Source organism: Notolepis coatsorum, assembly GCF_963971535.1.
Source record: "Notolepis coatsorum genome assembly, chromosome: 8".
In the NCBI taxonomy this organism is placed as follows: Eukaryota; Metazoa; Chordata; class Actinopteri; order Aulopiformes; family Paralepididae; genus Notolepis; species Notolepis coatsorum.
Window position 1 is genome coordinate 108,419,501 of NC_140172.1, and position 22,209 is coordinate 108,441,709.

A 22,209-nucleotide genomic window follows, 5' to 3' on the forward strand; every position below is an offset into this window, starting at 1 on the left:
GTTTACACTAGGTTGTATATGTACGAGCCCTCTTTTTTTTTTTTTTCTTTACAAATTACATCCAAAATAATGTTATTGTACTTCAGCCTCAACAGGTGAATAAACACATTCAATACCAAAATATTCCAACTGGTCATCTTATGAAAAAAAAAAAGCACAAATGGACAAATATTTCAATGATATTCTAAATTTGACATCACTGTTGAAAATCTCTGCATACTCTTAAATACTCCCCCCCCCCCCCCACCCCACCGCCGGCAAATATTATTCTCTCCTCCGATCACCAATAATAAAGTACAAATCTAGCCTCTTTTGCTGTCGGTAACAAATGCTCATGACACTCCTGCTGCCCTTCTGAACATTCAATGACATCCTTAATTCACCATGCCCTGCGCTTAGAAGTGGAAAAGTATATATTTCTTTTCTTTCTCAATCTTCAACAAACGCGAGAACATTGACAAAATTATGAACAATGACTTTAAAAAAAAAGGATGAAAAATAAAACAAACATCTTTTAGAACTTGTAGGACACCGGGCAGGTTTTAGCCAGGTTGGGTGAAAATCAACAGGGAATAAAAAATAATAAAATAAATGCTGTACCCTCCATTTAAATTCTCCCATTTCAAATACATATTTTTTACCAAGATCGATCTAAAACACTTTGCAAATACAACATTCTCACCATGGTATTGATAAAGAGCCTGCACTCACACAGGTATCTATGGGTTAAATAGTTATTGCATGATCTGGGGGTTATTCTAGGAAACATTAATACAAAGATAGCCTGATAAAAGTAAACACCTTCAAATGATCAGATTTTTTTTTTTTTTTATTTTTTTCCACAATTAGTCATCACCGATACATAAGCATGACTAGAGTTAAATTCCTATAATCCAATATCCAAAGCTATAGAAAAGCTTGATCCAAATCGTATCAAGATCGTGTCAAATTTGTATTACTGTTGCTTCTCTGACCAACTACTGTAAGGTAATCCTGCTTCCTAGAAAACCCTGCACCGCACCTATTTACAGCTGGGACACATATCACAGGCTCACCGCTGAGTAAAGGCAATGGCATTCATATTTTTTTACTTTAGTTTTCCTCGCAAGGCCTACAAACATGAAAAGGCGAATAAAACGATTGTATTATTTTATCCACTGCTTAAGAACACACATCAGCAAGTTATTTTATAATGATGGATCGACGTTACGCTCATCTAAAATGAGCTGAAGCTTATTAAGCTTTTTAGGCGACCCTTCCTACACTTCAGAGCCTAATAAAACCATACAAGTATAATAGACATAAAAGTGAAAATAAATATCATGAAATCAAGTTGAATTCACTGTCTGGAAGTCTTAGAACTTATATTGAGCAAACTAGAAATGTATTGATTAGAAAGAAAACAGAATATTCACAAACATAACACGCTAACCATACTTCCTTTCTGAGAACCATGTTGAATAATAAACCCTAAGAAGACAATGCTGGAGTGTGTCAGGACTCAGGAGCCCCAAGTAAGCTACTGACAGATACTACACAAATTATATTTAAAGACATGTAAAATAAAAGCTTTGAATAAAAGACTATGAAGGAAAATGTGTAAAAACATCCCAAGTATACCCGGAAATTAAATTCCTAGCAGAATATTGTCAAGTACCCTCCAATTCAACTCCTAGTAGAATCCAGTGAAGTACTCTCGAATTCAACTGCTATCAGAATCCAGTAAAGTACTCTCAAATTCAACTCCTAGCAGAATCCAGTAAAGTACTCTCAAATTCAACTCCTAGCAGAATCCAGTCACACAAGCACATTGAATATCTAGAATATATACCACTTACTACTTATTTTCATATAGCGTACAGAACTCTGGGAGTCTTTATAAATTAAATGAAAGAAGGCAGGCCTTTTTTAACACTTTCTACGGGCAAAAACAATTGTTGAAATACTACTTTTAATGCCAGGATGAGGGGAGGGATTAGTCTTATGTGGCAAGTGATGTCACTTTTGAGGCTGTTTGAAGGTTTGGCCAGTTAAGTGTTCCTCAACTAGTCAATAATTGAAACTTTCCAATGGCAGAGAGTCTTCATTGGTCAAAGACTTTGGTTTAAAGGGAAGGCTTGATATTTAAAAATGTTTGTCTTATTTTATTCACCAAAGACTTCTCAATATGGGGGAAAGTTTCTATATTTACCAGTTCAATTAAGTGAATGAAAAATCTATCTTATCGTTAGCAGCTTGTGGTACTAATTGATTTCAATGAAGAATGTTACCTGTGCTAGCAACCTGTGAGAGAGAAAAAAAAGAAAAGAAAAAAAGAGATCCCCTGTGTCGTCTGCAGAGGTTGAAATGGACCCGGGGCATCAATAACCATTTCCCATTCTCAATATCACAAAGTCTGATGTCTAGAGGCCCTACAGTGGGTAGCAGTGGGCTAGGAGGACAAAGCGGGATGACTTCACATCTTCACAGGGAGCGAGAAACTAGGGACACGTACAGAATCGTCTCACCCACCGCGTAGCCAGAGAGACCACCCAGTAAGTCCACAGATTTCTGTGGGGCAACAACTCATCACACAGACCCACTACAAAAGGAAATTCGTTTTTAAATGGACACACTAATGTAATAAAGGTGTTTCTGGTGATCTATGTATTGTTTTCCGATGCTAGCAATGAGTGGCCCACCTACTCCAGTCGCGGCCCACCAATACAAATAACTGTGGAATCTGTGGAAAACACTGCAATGAGCACTACTTAACCCTTTCACATGTACGAACTGAGATTAGAATCTTGAGAACTGTGAATTCCAATGACGACGGCACAATGGCTAATGGCCCATTGAGGGCACACCAAGAGAGCGTTTCAAAACACTACATCCTGAAAGGGTTAATAGTTTTCGACTGTGCCCCAAGTGGTACAACATGGTTCTGGCTCCCTGTGATGTGATCGTACACTCCTGCTTTTTTCATCCTATAGGCAGAGGGAACGAAGCTAATGGTCTATGGAGGTTGTTGTTGGAAGTCAATAAGGGGGCGGGCTGTCCTGGTTGACCCCGGCCCCGCTGCCCCGGCCCACACCCTACCCCACCCCGGGTCCTTCTCAGGTGTACTGGTACTCCTCCTCTTGAGGCTCCTCTGTGTAGTTCTGCACAATCAATGACAAGAAGAAAAAAAACACAAAATGATCAAATGATTTGACTCTGATCACAGCAATTACCATTTAGGAAAGCAACAGTTGTGATTGGAGGATCAAGAAAGGAGGGCAACGTTTTGAGATACAGGACAATGGGCTACTTTTCTTTCCATGTGAAATGTGTTTCAGACTCTTAACCCATTGAATCCGGGAAACACATTTGCGTGTACAGTATATGCAGGCTATATAATGCATTATTAGCAGGCGTTTCATGTATAGTATTGAAAACATAAAGCATTACAAAAGAGAAAAGCCAGATCCCTGGAGAACCGTTTGAAACTAGGATCCGTTTGGCTGTGGTGCTCCTACCAGGGTTTCCGTTAGAAAAAATTGTTGCCGGTCTCCGTGACCTGCAAGATTTCAATCTACCGGACAAATGAGATTAATTCCGGTCATAGTTTATTGAGTTTTAAAACAATTGATAGGCAGGCTATATAAAGAATGTCATCCTCAAGACATGTAGATTTATAATATTATTACTTAAAACTAGGCTACTTTTGCGTATACAGTCATTAATTAATATATTCCAAATAAAATAAGTCCCTCGATACTCCGTGCTGCTGCTGACTTGAAATAAAATAGACCGCGTATCTGTGGGCAGTCGGTCCGACACTAAACAGCAGTCTGTTATAATCACATTTTTATGAGCTAACGAATTCCGTTATATTGGACATTTGTATTAATTATATCAAGCGAAGAACTGAGAAAGCAGAGAGACGGCAACATTATCGTGGTTTGCGTGACGACTCTCTCCACCTCGCAACGACTTATTTGCAAAGAGTATGGCGCTGCAGAGAAGCTGATTTAGCTGTTATTGGCTCTTTTCTGGGAACCGCACAGCAGCGCCCCCCACCCAACATTGGCTGAAAATGGCTGAATTGGAGTACTGCTGGAATACTGCATTGTGCTGTTGCCTCTCTGGCTCTGCAGCTTCACATGCACTCGCACACCCAGCACTAAGCTCTCGCTGACGACGTCGTTGTCATTATTAGAAGCAACGAGGAAACAAATGTAATGATCGTTTCGTTCATCGCATAGGCTATTTAATTTTAGCCTATTTTAATACAATTCAAATAATCAAATTGTGCTTAGACTCAGGGAATTATTTTCACCGGACATTAAGACCGGAGATATTAAATATGTCGGACTTAAACAGATTTTGCCGGTCAAATACCGGTAATTACCGGCTAACGGAAACGCTGGCTCCTACCCTCTCCACCACCTTTACTATACAAAGAAGCCTCGTCTAAGTGCAATGTTGGTTCACTTTGTTTCAAAGGGTGATTTTGTGTTGAGATTATGAACAATATTCAAGCATTTGTAACTAGCTATTGTAGAGGTAATTATTTCTTCTCAAAACCTACCCGGTGCAGTTTTAAACTCTGACTCAACTCTTAAACAAGGTAAGATGGTGAGGTGCAGAATACCTGGGCAACGTGGATGTAAATCACCACATAATTCTTTTAAACAACCAAATCCTAAACATTTGCAATGTATTAAACACCACCAAAAACTATATAAAGAACATTTGAAAAGAATATGTTGAAAAATCTTAGTCAACATTTCAAAATGCTTAAAAGGAACAGAGCAACATTATGGGAAAATCGCTCAACAATCTTCTCTGTGCGTTCAGTAGAAAGCTATCCTAGCACAATGAAGGGAAGCAGTAAGAGTTAGCCACGCTTGAACTCCGGGAGGTGTTCGTTGTCCCAACACCTAGGCTAACCGGTAGAGTCCACTTCCATTCATTGTGCTAAGCTAGGCTAACGTGCAGCCGGTTAGCTTTCTAATGAACTCAGTAAACTGGCATCTTCTGCTCTCACTCTTGAGAAGAAGTAAGCTCATTTCCCATAATGTTGCTGTGTTTCTTTCTATCGCAATTATCAGCAACATGAATAAATAGTCCATATTTTTCAGTCCTACCTCGGAGCACTGGTTATTCCCACCGGAGAACTGCTTGTCTCCTACAGAGAACTGGTTGTCTCCTACGGCAAACTGGTCGTCTCCTACGGCAAACTGGTTGTCCCCTACTAAGAAGTCCTTGTCCTCGCCATAATGTTGTTCCAGTGCATACTGGTTTTCCGCAGGGCCAGATTTCTTCACTCTGAAAACACAAGCATTGGGTCCCGTTTATGTTCATGTTTATTAGCCTTCTTCTGTGTATAGACTTGCATGGCCTGGTGGCATTTGAAAGAAATAGATTAATTGCAGTACAATTTACGAGTCTTATTTTATAATTTATTATATTTTTTTGTCTACTTTGTCACAATTCATTGTTACATTTCAGACATCTCAACAATCCAATTTTATAATATAAAAACCTTTGCACATTCTAATGTCATAAATATATTGCTCTTAAAAAAAGGGGGTATTTTAACCTGAATCATTCTGAGGACATGTGACTGTGGCAGCTGAAACCCCTGCATATACATAATCAGCGTATACATTAAACTTAAGCACCTACAGTTTTTAGACTACACCAGCGTCTACCCTCCTAGTTTTTAGACTCTACACCAGCGTCTACCATCCTATTGTTTTTAGACTACACCAGCATCTACGCTCCTATCGTTTTTAGACTCTACACCAGCGTACACCAGCGTCTACCCTTCCCAGAGGCACCAGCAGCTTTACAAATATATTATATATATATAATATTTCACAGCCTCTGATCGGCATTGAATGTCATCTATAGCACCTTTAAGCTGAATTAAAGATATTTCTCAGCCTCTGATTGGAATTGTGTTTGACGAGGAATGCGATGTCGTCTCAGTTTTCCGATGTGATCCCAGGAGCACCATTTGGCAAGCCAAAAACATCTGCCAAGTGGTGTTCCCAGAGTCTAAGACCACCACTGCGTTCCTGTCAAACACAATCAGAGGCTGAGAAATATTATTTTATGATTTTTTATTCAGCTTAAAAAAAGGAGCCATCGATATCATTCAGCCACTAGATGGCGCACTAGAGCACCGGGATGTCATTTATCCAATCAGGCCTAAAAAAAAATAATGGTTTGTTTCCGGTTGCCGACCGACCCTGCCAATTTAGGTGCAACCCAATATTTTTTTTTTATTTTTTTTTTTTATTAAGTTTCATAGAAATCTTAGTCAAACCTTTAGTATTATGGACATTAAACATGCTGGCAGAGTACATGCATCCATGTTGTTGTGAACATTTTAATTAAATAAAGAAATTCCCTATCCATAGTCGCCGTGGGAAAGAATAAAATAAAAAATTAAATAAATTCCCTACCTTATGACCTTAACATGGGGAAATGGGAAGTAGCGAGGCAATACATGCACGCAACATGCAAACAAGAACATAAAATTTGGACCCGCAAACATTTAAAATCTATTTGATGGCTCAAGTTGGACAGCTAAAATGGATGACGGGAGCGACATTGAGGATTTCGAATACAGCACTTTGTTGGAAGATTCCGACTCCGATGGCATTCCTGCTGACCCGGTAAATCGGGATCATCAGGATTGTCGTTCATTTACACCTTTTTATATCTCAGCCTCTGGAGCAGATAGAAACATGAAATCAAAACCATTTGATAGATTAGAATTTGGGATTTTATTTCAACAGCATTGTTTTGCCCTAAAGTGCATTGAAATGTGTTTAAATCAAACAAATAATATTTTTCTTCAATAAAAAAAAAAAAGTAGTATACACATTTCTCAGTCTGAAACAATATAACTTTTTTTTTAATTATTTTTAATTTATAACAGTCATAAATATCATCAGTTATAAACAGTTGTTACATTGTTATTGTTGTTTCAGACAGAAATGTGTATACATTTATTTTTTAATTGAAATTTAATAATAATAATTTATATCTTTTATATTAGTTTATTGATTTAAACAAATTTCAATGCACTTTAGGCCAAAACAATGCTGTTGAAATAAAAGCCCAAGTTCTAATCTATCAAATGGTTTTGATTTCATGTTTCTATATCTGCTCCAGAAGCTGAGATATAAAAAAGGTGTAAGTGAACATTAACAATTCTGAAAAAAAAAAACGTAGGTTGTGTAGAATAATTGCATAGGTTTTTAGCAGGCGTTTTAAGTCTAAATGGGTTAAGATGTAAAGTCATATGTTTCATGGTATTTTGATTTGCCGTCCGCTAACACCCTAAGTAGGCCATGGTTATTTAAAAAGACAGCAACACGTTCAAGTGAAAGCAAAGTGATTTGTGAAGCTAGCAATGGGCTCAGAGTTGACCGACGGATCATAAATCTTATAGTTTAGTTAAAAATTACTATAAAAAATATATAAAGGGGGAGCTCCAGTAGCTCACCGCGTATCTCGGCGCTATTTCGGCGTCGGGGACAACCGTGCGCGTCACGGATCTGGGGTACACGAGTTCGACTCCCAGACTCGCCGTATTTTCTCAGAGTGTCTTTCCCCCGATCTATATCCTATTCAACCTGTTTCTGTCGGTCATGCTTGACCAGAAAAAGCGATAAACACTAAAAAGAACCAGCTGACTGGTCAAAGTATTAAAAAATATATATATATATATATATATATATATATAAAGAAAAGAATAATAAAACATGCAAAAAAAGGTTCCCGTATTACTTTTTATATTACCAGTATAGGTACCAGATCTACTCTGCCTGGCAAAACGGCTTGGGTCCGTTAGGCACATAGCAACGTCATCATGTTTATTGTGCTCTACCAAATATCATTGGCTGTACGTGGCTTCACTGTGATGGTATCAAATTTGTCATTAAGTAAAGTAAACCCATCAACCGCGTGATTTTTTTTCCCGTAGGCTTTGTTTGCAAAGACGCTCTCCGATTGGTTTAGCTCCGAAGGGCTCTGGGATAGAAATGTCCGAATTGTACATATATTCTCTGCTTCGAAGTGGTTATGCTTTGGCCCTCTTTCGAAGTGGGTTATGCTTAGAGAGTTAGGGTTAGGGTTTGGGCTAGTTAGGGTTTGGGCTAACCCTAACTCTAAGCATAACCCACTTCGAAAGAGGGCCAAAGCATAACCACTTCGAAGCAGAGAATATTATGTACAAGGCGGAAGAGACCCTTCGGCGCTAAACCAATCAAAGAGGGTCTTCGCTGCCAATGAGAGAGTCTTCACAAACAAAGGCTACGGGGGGGGGGGGGGGGGGGGGAAATCACGCCCATCAACCCACTGGTATGCTTTTCTACTAGTTGCTGCTAACTAATGTTAGCACTGGTATGGTGGTGTTGCCTTTTATTATTATAAACTGATGACAGGAATAGATTTCGTATTAAAAGGCGATACCACCATGCCAGCTCTGACGTTAGTAGTACACAAACAAAAAACATGTTAGCTTGTTGTCATGGGCAAAGTAAAGCCAATTAATTCATCACATTAGTACGCTAGCTAACGTTAGCTAGCTAGCAGAAAAGCATAATGGTGGGGCCTTTAGTCTCAAAAAGGTTACTTTGTGCTCATTTCTTAACCTTGTGCTAGTTTAACAAACTCAAATGATAAAGACCAACAGTGTTTATTTCTCAGATAATTCCACTCGTAGAATCACTAGTCTTTTTGCAAAGAAAAAAAATATATATATATCCGGATTTGCTGCCTTTTATCAGAATACAGAGACCGATCATTTAATAATTATTTTGGTTGAACAGATGACGTCTCTGCACACACCTAGGTCTGTGTCCCGAGAGCAACCCCCCCATAGTAGGCCCAGCCACAGGAAAATGTAAGAAATAGCTGAGGAAATATAGTTCACGTCATCCAGTGGAGTTTCTCAGGGGGTCGATGCGACCGAGCTCTCGAGAGACAGAACATGTGAAGTTTCACGTCCGATTATCACATGTCCTCCTCGCAACAAGTCAGGTCAAAATTCTGCTAAATGCCCCTTTAAGTTGAAGTACACAGATTCTGACACAAGGGTTTGATGATTATCGATCATGGATTTAATGGATACAATCAATCATTAAATCGGTAAGTAAATCAAACATCAGTTACAATCTAATCATGTAAATAAAAGTATGGACTGTGTGTCGGCTACACTCAACATCACACGTGAGCCAGTCTATTTACTCCAATAAACTAGAAACAATATGTTATAAAATGCTTTCAGCGTTTAACAGAAATGTTTCAATCTCCCCATAGTGGTCGCTTCTCCCTAGAGTCTTAGGGCCTAAAAGAGAAAATGGTTTGGTTCCGGTTGCCGACCGACCCTGACGATTTAGGTGCGACCCAATTTATGTTACGAGTTAAAAAATATAGATATTAAAAATAAAAAATATATATATATTCTCAATAAAGTTTCATAAAAATCTTAGTCAAAACCTTTAGTATTATGGATATTAAACATGCTGGCAGAGTACATGCATCCATGTTGTCGTGAACATTTTAATTAAATAAAGAAATTCCCTATCCATAGTCTCTGTGGGGAAAAAAATAATATAATAAATAAATTCCCTACCTACCCATGGCCTTAACTGACAACCAACAGGAACCAAACAATATTTTCTTTTATGCCCAGGCGAAAAAGACAAGGGATGATTCTGAAAATGTGGCGGTGATACTGGTACGTACTGGTTCTTATGTTTTGCCCCACTGATGTGGGCCTGGTATTGTTCCACAGAGTTGAGTTCAATGCTACACACAGTGCATGGGTAGCCCTTTATTGTGGAAGCTGTAGACAAGACACATACAGAGAGGAAGATGTTATTGTATTAGGGATGCAACAATATGGACATCTTGGGAAGAGACACATAACCGATTATACCTTTTGTTATGAAGTGGTCTGTATTTCTTTTATTAGGTTCCTATAGTAACCCAATTGTGTACATATAATCCCAAGTGGTAAGACATGAAAACAGAATTAATCTGTATTCATTAAAATAACATTTTAAACCATTCTTTCTCTCTTCCAATCTCCATTTTGTACGTTTCATCAATGTCTCCATGCAACAGAATGTCTATGCAACAGAATGGAACATGATCCTTAAGAAATGATGAGCAGCATCGGTCTAACTTTCTGAGCAGAATTCCAGACATAGCCATAGACCACTGCACTTCAACATTACATTGAGCTCATGGGAGAGAGAGCGGGGGGAGAAAATAAATGTGAATGAGAGCCTTGACATTAGACTTTTATACACCAGAGTCTCCTGAAGACGGAGAGACCAATCCCAAGTCGATCGGCACTTTCTCGGCCGAGCTATAGTTCGCACGAGCAGATTGATAAACCTAGATCTCTGGACAACCCAGAGAGACTCTGTGGGTAATCTGTGCATGCTCATGGGGAGTAGGTGCTGAAGAAGTGACTATAGCTCAGCCGAGAAAGTTCCCATCGACTTGGGATTGGTATCTCCGTGTTCAGGAGACTCAGGTATACAAGTCTATTGGATTATGTCTCCAGCACCCCCACAGCCGTAGCTACAACCACTTACGTCAAGGCTCTCATCCACATTAATTAATTTTCTCGCCCCGCTCTCTCTCCCATGATTTCAGAATACCAGAAGTGTTGCAGTGGTCTATAGGCCATGTATTGTGGGTAATGTATTACTTTTTGGAACTGATGGATACATACCCATTTGGCCAATCATTCTGAGAATACGTTATTGTTGTTAGCAATGCCGTTTCTGCAAACACACAATTAACTAGGGGTGGGACGATACATCGATCCAGATCGATGCATCGATGTAATTATCAACGATCGAATCGGATCGATGCAATGTAATAAGATCGATTCATATCGATACTCTTATTTTGAAAATCCTGTGGCGAGTCTCATATCCGCCCAAGAACAACAGCAGTAGCTCCGTGTGTGTAGACGTTACAGCATAGCATTCTCCCTTTCTGTGTGTGTGTGTGCGCGCGTCTTTGGAAAGACCAGATGAGGTCAGAGGAGTTTGATGTTTAAATGTTATTTAAACATAAACAATATAATACATAATAAATGTAGGCCTATACATGATCATGCAACATCAACAAATTGTTGTAGGAACGGTTTGGGAGAGGGAGGTAGGGAGGGGTTTTAGGTTGTGAGTTTTGAGTTCCAAAAAATTTTGCTTAAAGTTTAAAGCTCAATATATCAAAACGTGGCACTTTACAGTGAACAGGTCTATTTGTATTAAAAACAATAGATTGATTTTCCTTTAAATGTCTGGAAGAGCTCAAAAATACAAATGTCAAATGATATTTGTTACCTTTTTTTTTAGTTGATCTAAATGTTACTGATTGTGTTAAATGGGCATATGATATCATCTCATATCGATTGCAGGCACCTGAATCTAATCTAATCGTATTGTATCGTGAGAGACTTTGTGATATCGGCAAATATCGTATCGTTGTCCAAAGAATCGATATCGTATCGTATCATGATGAAACTGGTGATTCCCACCCCTACAATTAACCAATCTCAAAACCCACCCACATCTTGTTTCTCCAATCACAATTGTTGCTTCCCTCGGACAAATGAAGCAACAGTTGTGATTGGAGGATCAAGAAAAGAGGGCGGGTTTGAGATAGGTCAATTACGTTGGGTTGTAATTTGAAAAGAGATCAAAACACAGCAATCCCTCCTTGTTGGAACAGCCAAGTATGTCTTGTTCCCTTACGTCTGTTGTTCTCTGGCTGTAAAAGGAGGTGTTCATGTTCTCACTTTCTCCTCGCAAAAAAGATGTCGTGTCTCAAAACTAAAACCTTTTTGTGGAACATAGTAAGTCCTGGCTGCAAACAGGGCTAATAGACCAATCTAAAGCCCCGCCCTCCCGGGATGGTAGATGAAAAAAAAGGCAGAATTTGTGAACAACCACATGTTTTGTATTTGGGACAGTTAGTCTTCCTTCAAGAAAAATTTAACTAGAGTTACATAAAAAAAAAAAAAAAAAAAAAAGGTATCCTGCATTAAACCAAGAAAAAAAAAATATGATTAGTGGTCGACGTGATGATATGGGTTCTTTAACACATTGAGTGTAGGGCTGGGCGATATGGCCTCTAAATGATATCGCGATATGTTTTGGCCATATCACGATATATATCGCGATATTTTGACATTTCCTCTAAAGCACAAAATGCTTGATTTTAACCCTTTGATGCATAGTCACGCCAATATGATGATTATAATAAGTCCCTGCAACATATGTTTGCATTATTAAACCATGAAGATGCTTTAAAAAACCATGAAGATGCTTTAAAAAAAGAATTAAATGAAAATGTACTAAGAGTAGTCTACTGTCACACTAATAAAAAAATGTATTTACATTTAAGACAATTTATATAAAAGACGTTTGCACAGTACTGTGTTTTCTATCCACTTTAGCCAAACACATATGTGTATATATATACACACACACTACTGTGAGAAAATAATAATCACACACAAAGGGATAATGGCTTATAGCAGACTTAATGATTTTAGAATATTTCAGATAATGAAATTAAATGTTTATATCAACTATCCAGTTAGTATTTATACTGTAACGTTTGGCTACTTTAAATCATTGAATGGAGAGAGAGAGAGAGAGAGAGCCCCCCCCCCCCCCCCCCCCCCCCACAGGTTTTGTTCTAGGTTCGCGTTTTGATCGTCTAAGGCAAGCTGCCGTAGGTGATGTCACTCGAATGTAAACAGGAAGAGTTTAATACACAGATGGAAACTGGATGATATAAAGAAACGAATAACCAATAAATATGAAGTTATGTTTAAACTTCTGTTGTCAAGCGTCATCAATATAACCGACCCCCTTTCCTCACGAATGGAACTAGTGTTGTGGAGTCCGCTTTGAGCGTTTTCCAGGGTTAGCATCTAACGCTAGTTAGCTTAGCCTAGTCATCATGGATAACTTGGTTAGCAGCTAACGTTAGCCCATTGCTTGCGTCAATTAAATTGCATGTCATTAAAGGTCCGCGCTGGTCATGTGTCTATAATGAAATGAGAGGACAGCTCTGCGCTAAAGCTAAAGTCTCATCAGCCACGACGTGACAACATATACTCGATGTTCACGATATAATAACGTACTACATCTCATGTAGAACAAGCCACGATACATAGAGTATACTCGATATATCGCCCAGCCCTAATTGAGTGCCACGCCCCTTCCGGGAAGTGCATAGGCCATGCCACCCATTAACCCCATGTAATCGCTCACCTTGTTTGTAGAGCTAAACCTATATTTTATATTATAGCTATGGATCTAATAACGCTGTCGATTGTCAGTGGGTTTCTTCCGGTCAACATGCAAAAAACAGAATTTTTTTTCCATCAATACATTTCCGTTTTATACCGTGGTGAATACGAGTATAGTTGTAGAGTGATCCTGTGTAATCCCAGGGAACTCCCGTCAAACAGCCCTTTAGTGGAATCCACTAAACACGTTGCCATTTCTCACCCGATTATTGAATCATCCTGAAATCAACGCTAGATTATCGGTATTATGTTTAATCATGCATGCACGAAAGGGGACGGGGGAAAACCGGCCCTCCGTGCTTCGATCGCAGCCAACGCCACACACTGCGATCGCGGGAAAAAGATTATCGGATCAACGCAAGATTGATAATATATAGTCCTTACCTTGTCTATGATGTACTGCAAAAAGAAGAATCCAATTATCTGATCGCCATTCCAAATACTGGTCGCGGTAGTGTGTCCCACGTTTACCACCAAAGAAAATGAGAGCCTCGTCGATGCATCGTGTATAGACCCCGCCTGCACGCTGCAGCTCGGCCAGGAAAATAAACCACATCGTTTCAAATGGAGTGCAATAGCGGCCGCAAGGCGTTAGGCGGCAGTATCGCACCGTTGCAGTCTCAGACAGAGTGCAACACAGTCCTACAGCATAGCAGGATGAATTATGAATGGAAATAGCACATAAAAGAAATAACGATCAAATAACGAGTTTACTCGTTGTTGGCAGAATTCGATTGGCGGGCTATAACGAGTTAACTCGTTTTTGGCACAGAAACGGTTAATGGCCAATACCAATATTTAGAAGTAGAACGCCGGGCGGCCGATGGCCAATATAATGTTGATATAATATTTTTTTTGTATACGATCAAATGCAAACATTCTTTAGTAGATAGACTACACTGTACCAAGTAAACAAATGTATCAAACTAAATAAATAGAAAACAAATAAAGATGAAGTAAAAAAAAATACACAAGGGGGAACACTACAAGGTTTTCCACCGATGCAGATTCAAAACGCCAGATATCGGCCTACCGCTGAATATAATACTAGAATGCCGCACCGCCACGCTCTCCTCTCACCTGGTGCTGTGGAGGGTCCATAGGTCTCCATCAGTTTGAGCTTAGTCATCTGTTTTCTATGTTTCTTGCCCACATAGTGCTGCTGGGCCATGAGCGGGTTGTTGAAGGAGGCCTGGCAGGTGGAACAGAACCGGTCGGGGTCGCCGTTTCCGGCCGCTGTGGTGTCGCTTGGCTCGTCTGCCGCTTTCTTCTTCAGCTCGTCTGCCGCCTTCTTCTTCGGCTGGGCCGCCGGTGCTACTGTGGACTTCGGCTGTGGAGCTGCTGGTGGAGAGGAGGTGCAGACAGAGTAAACTCTTCATGTTTCCTTTACACCTCAGAAACAAACGCTTAATCTGAAGAAAAAGAACATTCGCCACTTGCTGTTGGGCCGCTCAATATGTTGTTTCAATTAACCAATTTCAAGCCCTGCCCTCTTTTCTTGATCCTTCAATCTCAACTGTTGCTTCCCTCCCAAGTCAAGACCCGTTTGTCGTTTACAAACCGTATTTGGGCCAATCAGCAATACCAACTGAGTCACGTGATTAAGTTGCCCCCTACCTGCGCGAGCTGCTGTGCTAAAAAAGTACGAGGGGGCTCTATGGAGAAACCATGACATGCCCCACTAAAACTTGTTTCAAATGAAAACGACTGGATGTCATTTAGCCAAATCAGCATGGCTGTGAGTGTGAGTCTTTCACCTTTTACATATCTAGCTTTGGCATTGATTGATTGTTTAGATCGCTAGCATGGCTAACAAATGCAAATATATGTAGTCTGCCCCGTTGTTGACCAGGAATACGTTGCTTTTGCCCCCTTGGTGTGCGTGCACACAGAGTCTGACGTGGACAGCGAACAGGTCTATTCAGTAGTCAACAGTTCTATCGGCCAAGCTAGTTTGAGAGGCTTTTCTTGTTAGCTTGCAGGTAGCCACTAGTTTGTTGTTATTAGCCAAAGCAGATAAAAAGGTTGTGGAGAATTTAATAAAGTGAGCTTTTCCCAAAGTCTGAAAATAATTTCTTTCAAGCAGCGGACAGTCCGTGACATTGCCACAATAAATAAGGTCTCAATCACAGTGTTCTGCCTGAAATTACCATATATCATTTAATAGATACCCTTGGCTAAGGATAACATTTGAGTAGATGATATTCAGAAAACATCTGAAGTGAGTAAAATCAAATGCTTGAGAAAGACACTTAAAAAGGGCGATATTACACTTTAGTAGAACTTGTAAAAATCGGCAGTCTTACCTCTACCTCTAAATTAATTTACTAGTAAGCTATAGGGGTGTAACGGTACACAAAAACCACGGTATGGTACGTACCTCGGTTTTGAAGTCAAGGTTCGATACAGTGGGGGAAAGTTTGGCTTTCCATGTTCCACTCAGGGGTGATGTAGTGTGCAATAACTAATTGTACTTGTAGGGCTGTCAACAAATATTCTATATTGAAATTATATATAATAATTATTATATTAGATTGTGAAAAAAACAGCCCCCGGTACAGAATGTTTAGAATCTACTATGAAGTCTTGTTATTAGGAAACTAATTGGAAAACAAATATAAACTTATATTTTGCTGGAAAAAAACTATTTACCTGGGATTTGGGGGCCAACCATTTTCAGTCTCAGGTTCTTGGAATGCACCTTGCCCTGGTAATGAGACTGGGATACTACACGAGCGGAGAAGGTCATGTTACACACAGTACACATTTTGTCCCTATCCGTCGTGTCTCCGTTGTTGCAGTCCTGGTGAGAGAGAAAGACAACATGTTAGCCACGCGGAACGCAACGATCCGTGTCTCCACTGCCTCCGTCACGGGCCTTCTCCCGCTACGTTCAGAAAGCAGCATCGAGTTTTGCGGGAAAAACCAAAAACGAGAGGAGACTTTGTTTTGTCAGTTGGCGACACGTTCCCCCCCCCAACGAGGAGGAGAAGGATTCAAAACCATGCAAAGCACATGGCCGGGTGTAGTAAAAAAAATGTATCTTTAATAAACGCCGATTTATTTTGCACATAATCTCACACGCATTCAAAAACTCTAATCAGTTTTGCACACGTTCATTTATTTTGACGGTGATTGAGAGTAAATTAGTCGAGTGGTGTCATCAGGGACACTGAATCCTTGCGTTTCATTAATTACAGCTCAATGAAATTATAAGGTAGCAGTCCCTATAAGACAAGGTATTGCTGTATGTCTTACATAATTTCATGGAGCACAAGGATTCAATGTCCCTGGTGACATCACTGGTGGCCATATTAAAAACAAAATCTCTCAATAACTGTCAAACTAAATGAGTGTGTGCCAAACATTTATGGACGCGTGTGAGATTATGTGCAAATTAAAATCGGCAATCTTTTTTGGTGATGTGCCCCATTTATTGGTGCGTTCACTAAACGCACCTCTATCCTTCCGACCCGGTTCAAAAAGTATGCGCTGCGTTCTCACAGTCAATCTTCAACTCCCCCCCATTCAATTCCAGCCATTTCATCACATGGGTGACAGTAGAGGCCTTGCACGGAATGTTTGTGTACTTCAGTCTTCAAACATGGCTGCCTGTAACATAGCAGTCATTGTTTTGTGCGCGGCAATGGAAGAGACAGCGGTTGCCATGTGCAAAACGACAGGTGCTGTGTGTTGGTATATATGAGGAATATAACAAAACCATCAACAAAAACATAATTCGGTGCCTTCACAGTAGAATAGGGATTCTACCACTTTACAGATTAGAATGCATTTTCTTTTGAAAGTCATTACCAATGGTTACAGGCAGCCATACTGGAGGAAAGAGAACTACACAAAGATTCCGTGCAAGGCCTCCATTAGGGTACGTTCAGAGTACTAGAATCAATTATGAAATTAACACTGGATGCCAGCAACGCGTTTTGTCGTTAGTTCATGCCGACCGGTGAGTGCCCGCCAACGCTATATAGCGTTCGTTTGTCTTTTTTTTTTATTGGCGATTTGAATTCATATTTCATCAATCGAGCCCCAGGTTAGTGTTGCAGACTCTCTCTGAGCTCAATTGGGAAGATACCGCCCCCTATCGTCTCTCCCTGTGTAACTGCACCCCATTACTTTAGACTGCTGAAGGGGGGGGGGGCCAGTTTCCTCATTTTACTTTTCCGTCAAGCCAACTGAATAATCCATTGTGATCGCCGGCCGGGAAAACACGTGGTTTATGTATTTACAGTACCCAATGCTGAATCAATAAACGCGATCGATATTTGGAATGGTGATCAGGAATTGGAATAATCTTTTTGGATAACATCTGAGGTAAGGAATTTATTTTACCAGTCTTAGGATAATCAGAGCTATTTTCACATATATCAGCGTTTGCCCTATGCGTGCGTGCGTGTGTGGCTGTGATCGCTGATGAGGAAATGAGAATCGATATTTCAGCCCACTTCTATAGCGTGCACAAGTACACATACTATCGATAATCTAGCGTTTATTTGAAAACGATTCATAAATAGGCCAAAAAATGACACGTTTGTGTATGCCAGAATATTCCAGTAAATGCCGATTATCACAGACATTTTCCTTGAAAACGAGGGCTTTTCAAAATGCTATAAAACGGAAATGAACAGATTAAAAAACAATCCCGTTTCGACAATGTTGACTGCAAACAAGTCATTGATAAACGACGGGCAGATTAGACACATAGCCATAATTTAAAACAGAGATTATGCGTTCACAACGCTATCATTGAAGTGGGTGGTGGCATTTAACGGGGTAAGGCACACTGCATGGCTGGTAATCAAAGTGTTAATGGAATGACTTGATCTATGAGAACAAGAGCACAAGTCTAGCACTATTCAGGGGTGCAGTAGGGTGTGCAGTTGTTCCTTTATTAATCCTCTTGGGGAAATTCAGGAGACAGTGAGTGCAGTGTGTGTGGATGAGGAATCCAACCGTGTGACCGGAAGCAGAACGGATGCTGTATTAAGATTAAGATTAAACTGGACTTTGAAGAAGTCTTTATTCATTGCACACATTGCAACGCAGTCATGCAGAGACACATGCATGCATTTATTTTGAGTCGCCAATACAATTTCATCTCTGCGCTTGACCCATCCAGGACCTTCTTGCTGTGAGGCGACAGTGTTAACCACTACACCACCGTGCTGTGAGGAGACGGTGTTAACCACTACACCACCGTGCTGTGAGGAGACGGTGTTAACCACTACACCACCGTGCTGTGAGGAGACGGTGTTAACCACTACACCACCGTGCTGTGAGGAGACGGTGTTAACCACTACACCACCGTGCTGTGAGGAGACGGTGTTAACCACTACACCACCGTGCTGTGAGGAGACGGTGTTAACCACTACACCACCGTGCTGTGAGGAGACGGTGTTAACCACTACACCACCGTGCCGTGCCGTATGGCTCTTAACACTTTGAGAGCCAGCCGTGTTTTCCTTTTTACCCCCTTGAATGCCCAAGGCCACTTCAATGTTAACGTTAATATCGCCTAATCTATGTTTTAAATTATGGCTATGTGTCTAATCTGCCTGTCGCATTATCAATGACCTATTTCCAGTCAACATTGTCGAAGCAGATTATTTTTTTATCAGTTCATTTCCATTTCATAGCATTTAGAAAACCCCTCGTTTTCACGGAGAAAAAAAGAGGTTTCCATGATAGCCTTTTACTGGAATATTCTAGAACGTTGTCATTGTTCGGCCTATTTATGAATAGTTTTCAAATAAACGCTAGATTATCTATAGTATATGTGTACGCATGCACGCTCGTGGCGCGTGCTGAAAATCGATTCTCCTATTTCCTGACGGCGCGCACAGTCAAACAGCGATATCACATAAAAGCTTATATATCCGTGAAAACGGGTCCGATTATCCTTAGACTTGTAACAGATTCCTTACCCGAGATCAGATGGTATCCAAATGGATCATTCCAATTCCTGATCGCCATTCGAAAAAAATCGCTCCTTTTAGTGATCCACTGTGTATACAGTAAAACACATATTCCCCGCGTCTCCGAGAGTCCAGCATGAAGCTGGTAGATGCCAGCTGCGTGAGTGAGAAGTCAAATGTGGAGTGCGGGTTTTTTTCTCTCATTAATTTTCATTGAGTTCAATCCAAAAGGGTGAATTACCACCTGGGAGACGATAGGGGGCGCTTTTTTCACATCTGAGCGCCTGAGGTAGTTGAATTTCCAACGTTGATGAAATATGATTTCAGATCGCTAAAAAAAATGAGAAAATACGAGAATTCTCGTGAGTGGCATGCAAAGTGTTAATAGGCAGCGTTCCGCGACGGGCTATTTGCTGAAATTACCATATCATATAGGCAGACTATAGAAAAACACAGGGAGCTTCGCTCACATCGAATCCTGAATGCATCCAAAGTCACATTTGAATTGAAGTGTCAATGACCAGAGAACAACTCTGTTGAAGTTTTAACAAATTAGCCAATTTCAACAACTTTGGGGAGAATGTTGAGAAAGATAAGCGGAACAAATGTCATATTTAAGTACTATAGAATAAAGAATTATATGATATAACGTCACCTGCAGGAGCCTTAAGTTGATCTCAGTCAACATTTATTTGATGCGATATGTAGCTAGTGTAGCATAGTGAGGACCAGAAGATGTGATATGTAGCTAGCATAGCATAGTGAGGACCAGTAGATGCGATATGTAGCTAGCATAGCATAGTGAGGACCAGCAAACATGTTACTTACACTCTCAGATGATGAGGTCTTGACCTTTTTAAACGGCTGATCGATCTCATTCTGGATGCAGTTGTAACGCCGCACCTTGTTGGCATGCTTCTTGCTCTGAAAAGATAGAACCAAACCGCTACAACAACCGTATGTCAACAGGCCCTTTTCGTGGTGGCCATTTTGAAACGCCATCGTAGGGTAAACATAGGTAGCGTTAATAACATTAATTAGGGGTTCCACTCCATTTAGGTGTGCCAGAACCATTCCAGTGAGACAGCATGCACAATACCAGGGTCCTGGCTCTGGTATACCTAAATAGAACAGAACCATTAATGTTATTAATTAGACCCATCTTTACCCTGTGATGACATGACAAAATGGCTGCTGTGAAAAGCTATTTACCAATGTATACTGAATATCGTCCAATTCCAAAGCCAAGGAACACCTTTGAAATTAACCAGGATACACAGTATATTATAGAGAGTGTATGTGGGGTGACTGACCTGGTAGTGTGTGAGTTTCTGTGACTCGGAAATAAGGACAGCACTGCAGACTTTACACTGAGAGTCAGAAAACAAGTCGCTATGTTCCTTTATCATCTTGTTCACTGCAGGGTAAGAGCCAGAGCAGAGGGAGGAAGAGGGAGAGAGAGAGACATTTAAATCAGCTTACAGCCTTTGGGAAAGGGATAAATATGCTCAGTTGTATAAGAATTAGTATGGGTACACCATCAACGCCACAACTCTGGCACATGGCAGCCATGGACAGAGATAAACAAGCTCACTGCTAGCTGGACCAATTGATTATACAGCAAGTGGTATATTAGAACATTGACAATAATTCTAGTAAAGTTGCCACAAATGAACGTGGCTAATTCCAATTATGCATGGTTGTCATGTTTAGTATGAATGAATGAATACTTTATTTAACAGATTGCAGAATGGGTACAATACAGTACGGCTCAATACATACAATTGTTAAGGGAATGCAGACCAGAGAAAGACGTTTGTCTTGTTTACATCAGGGCCCCCCCCATTTTCAATTAATACTAGTGACTGGCAGGCACTGGCAGAATAGGCACTGGCAGGCAGTATTATGGACACAGATCTTTAAGACAATTTGACATGATCGTTTGTTTTATATTACACATGGACGTGTTGTTATGAATCGACTAAATGGCCCGAGACTGTATATATTAAGTAATTCTGAACAGGCAGTCACTGACCAAACAGTGTTTGACTCCCGCTGCTGCATCCCTCCCCTCCCCCCGAGAAACCGCTCTGCTTTCCAGCTAACGTTACAGCTTAAATCCTTATTGTTGTCTCTTGTTTTTGTCACTTACTATGATATTTGCAAGTGTGAGATTTGGCTGCCATTATGTAGACACTCACATTTCTGTAATACATCAATCGCAAACGAAGTGCAACAACAATGCCATGGCCATGCATGCTCACAATCGACCTTGGGAGCTTGAAAAGCTTGGCACCCATTCTGCATTGCTAACGCGTTAGCTCCGCCGAGCTAACACGTTAGCCCCAAGAAAGCTAACGACAACACTGGTATTTCATGTTTGACGTTGGTTGTAGAACACATGTTGCATTCGTTGCTCTAGCCTTCTAATAAACAATCGATTGAATGGCAAATTATTATTAATCCTTACCCTCAGCCACCCCCGAAGGTAAATGTGGAAAATCCTCCATTGGCATGACGACGGCCATATCTTTTTCTCCACACAACTTGCGGCGTTCAAGTACACAATACGCATGTGCGAAGCGACGATCACGTGTCGATACGTCTCGCGATGCTAGAGATGATGCTGCATCCGTTTATAGTCGGAGTGAATGAATGAATGAATGAATGAATGAATGAAAACTTTATTAACAGATTGCAGAATGGGTACAGTGCAGTACAGCTCAATACATACAATTGTTAAGGGGATGCAGACCAGAGAAATACTTTCGTCTTGTTTACACCAGGGTCCCCCATTTCCAATTCATCGTAACATATATGACATACATGACATACAGATAGACAGTACTGCTACATCTATACATTTATGACATACCAGATTTGCAATTACAGTACTGTATTTGTGATACAAAAAGAGTCCAGAAAGTTTGATTGATTGATTGAAAA

At 40.3% G+C, this 22,209-nt stretch overlaps 1 protein-coding gene across 2 annotated transcripts; it reads right to left on the reverse strand.

Annotated features, from left to right (window-relative positions):
- Positions 1-1,136: 1,136 nt before the first annotated feature.
- znf346 (zinc finger protein 346) lies at positions 1,137-21,818 on the reverse strand. 2 transcript variants are annotated; one of them, XM_084319669.1, is made up of 8 exons: positions 21,734-21,818; positions 20,577-20,680; positions 20,092-20,187; positions 15,983-16,133; positions 14,411-14,668; positions 9,733-9,832; positions 5,112-5,292; positions 1,137-3,140 (listed from the first exon to the last, which is right to left on the reverse strand). In XM_084319669.1, the coding sequence occupies exons 1-8, from the start codon at positions 21,789-21,791 to the stop codon at positions 3,096-3,098; spliced, it is 993 nt and encodes a 330-aa protein (XP_084175795.1). In that variant the 5' UTR covers positions 21,792-21,818; the 3' UTR covers positions 1,137-3,095. The 2 variants fall into 2 exon arrangements, with proteins under 2 accessions (XP_084175795.1, XP_084175794.1); XM_084319668.1 differs by having other exon boundaries at positions 14,411-14,671.
- Positions 21,819-22,209: the final 391 nt, after the last annotated feature.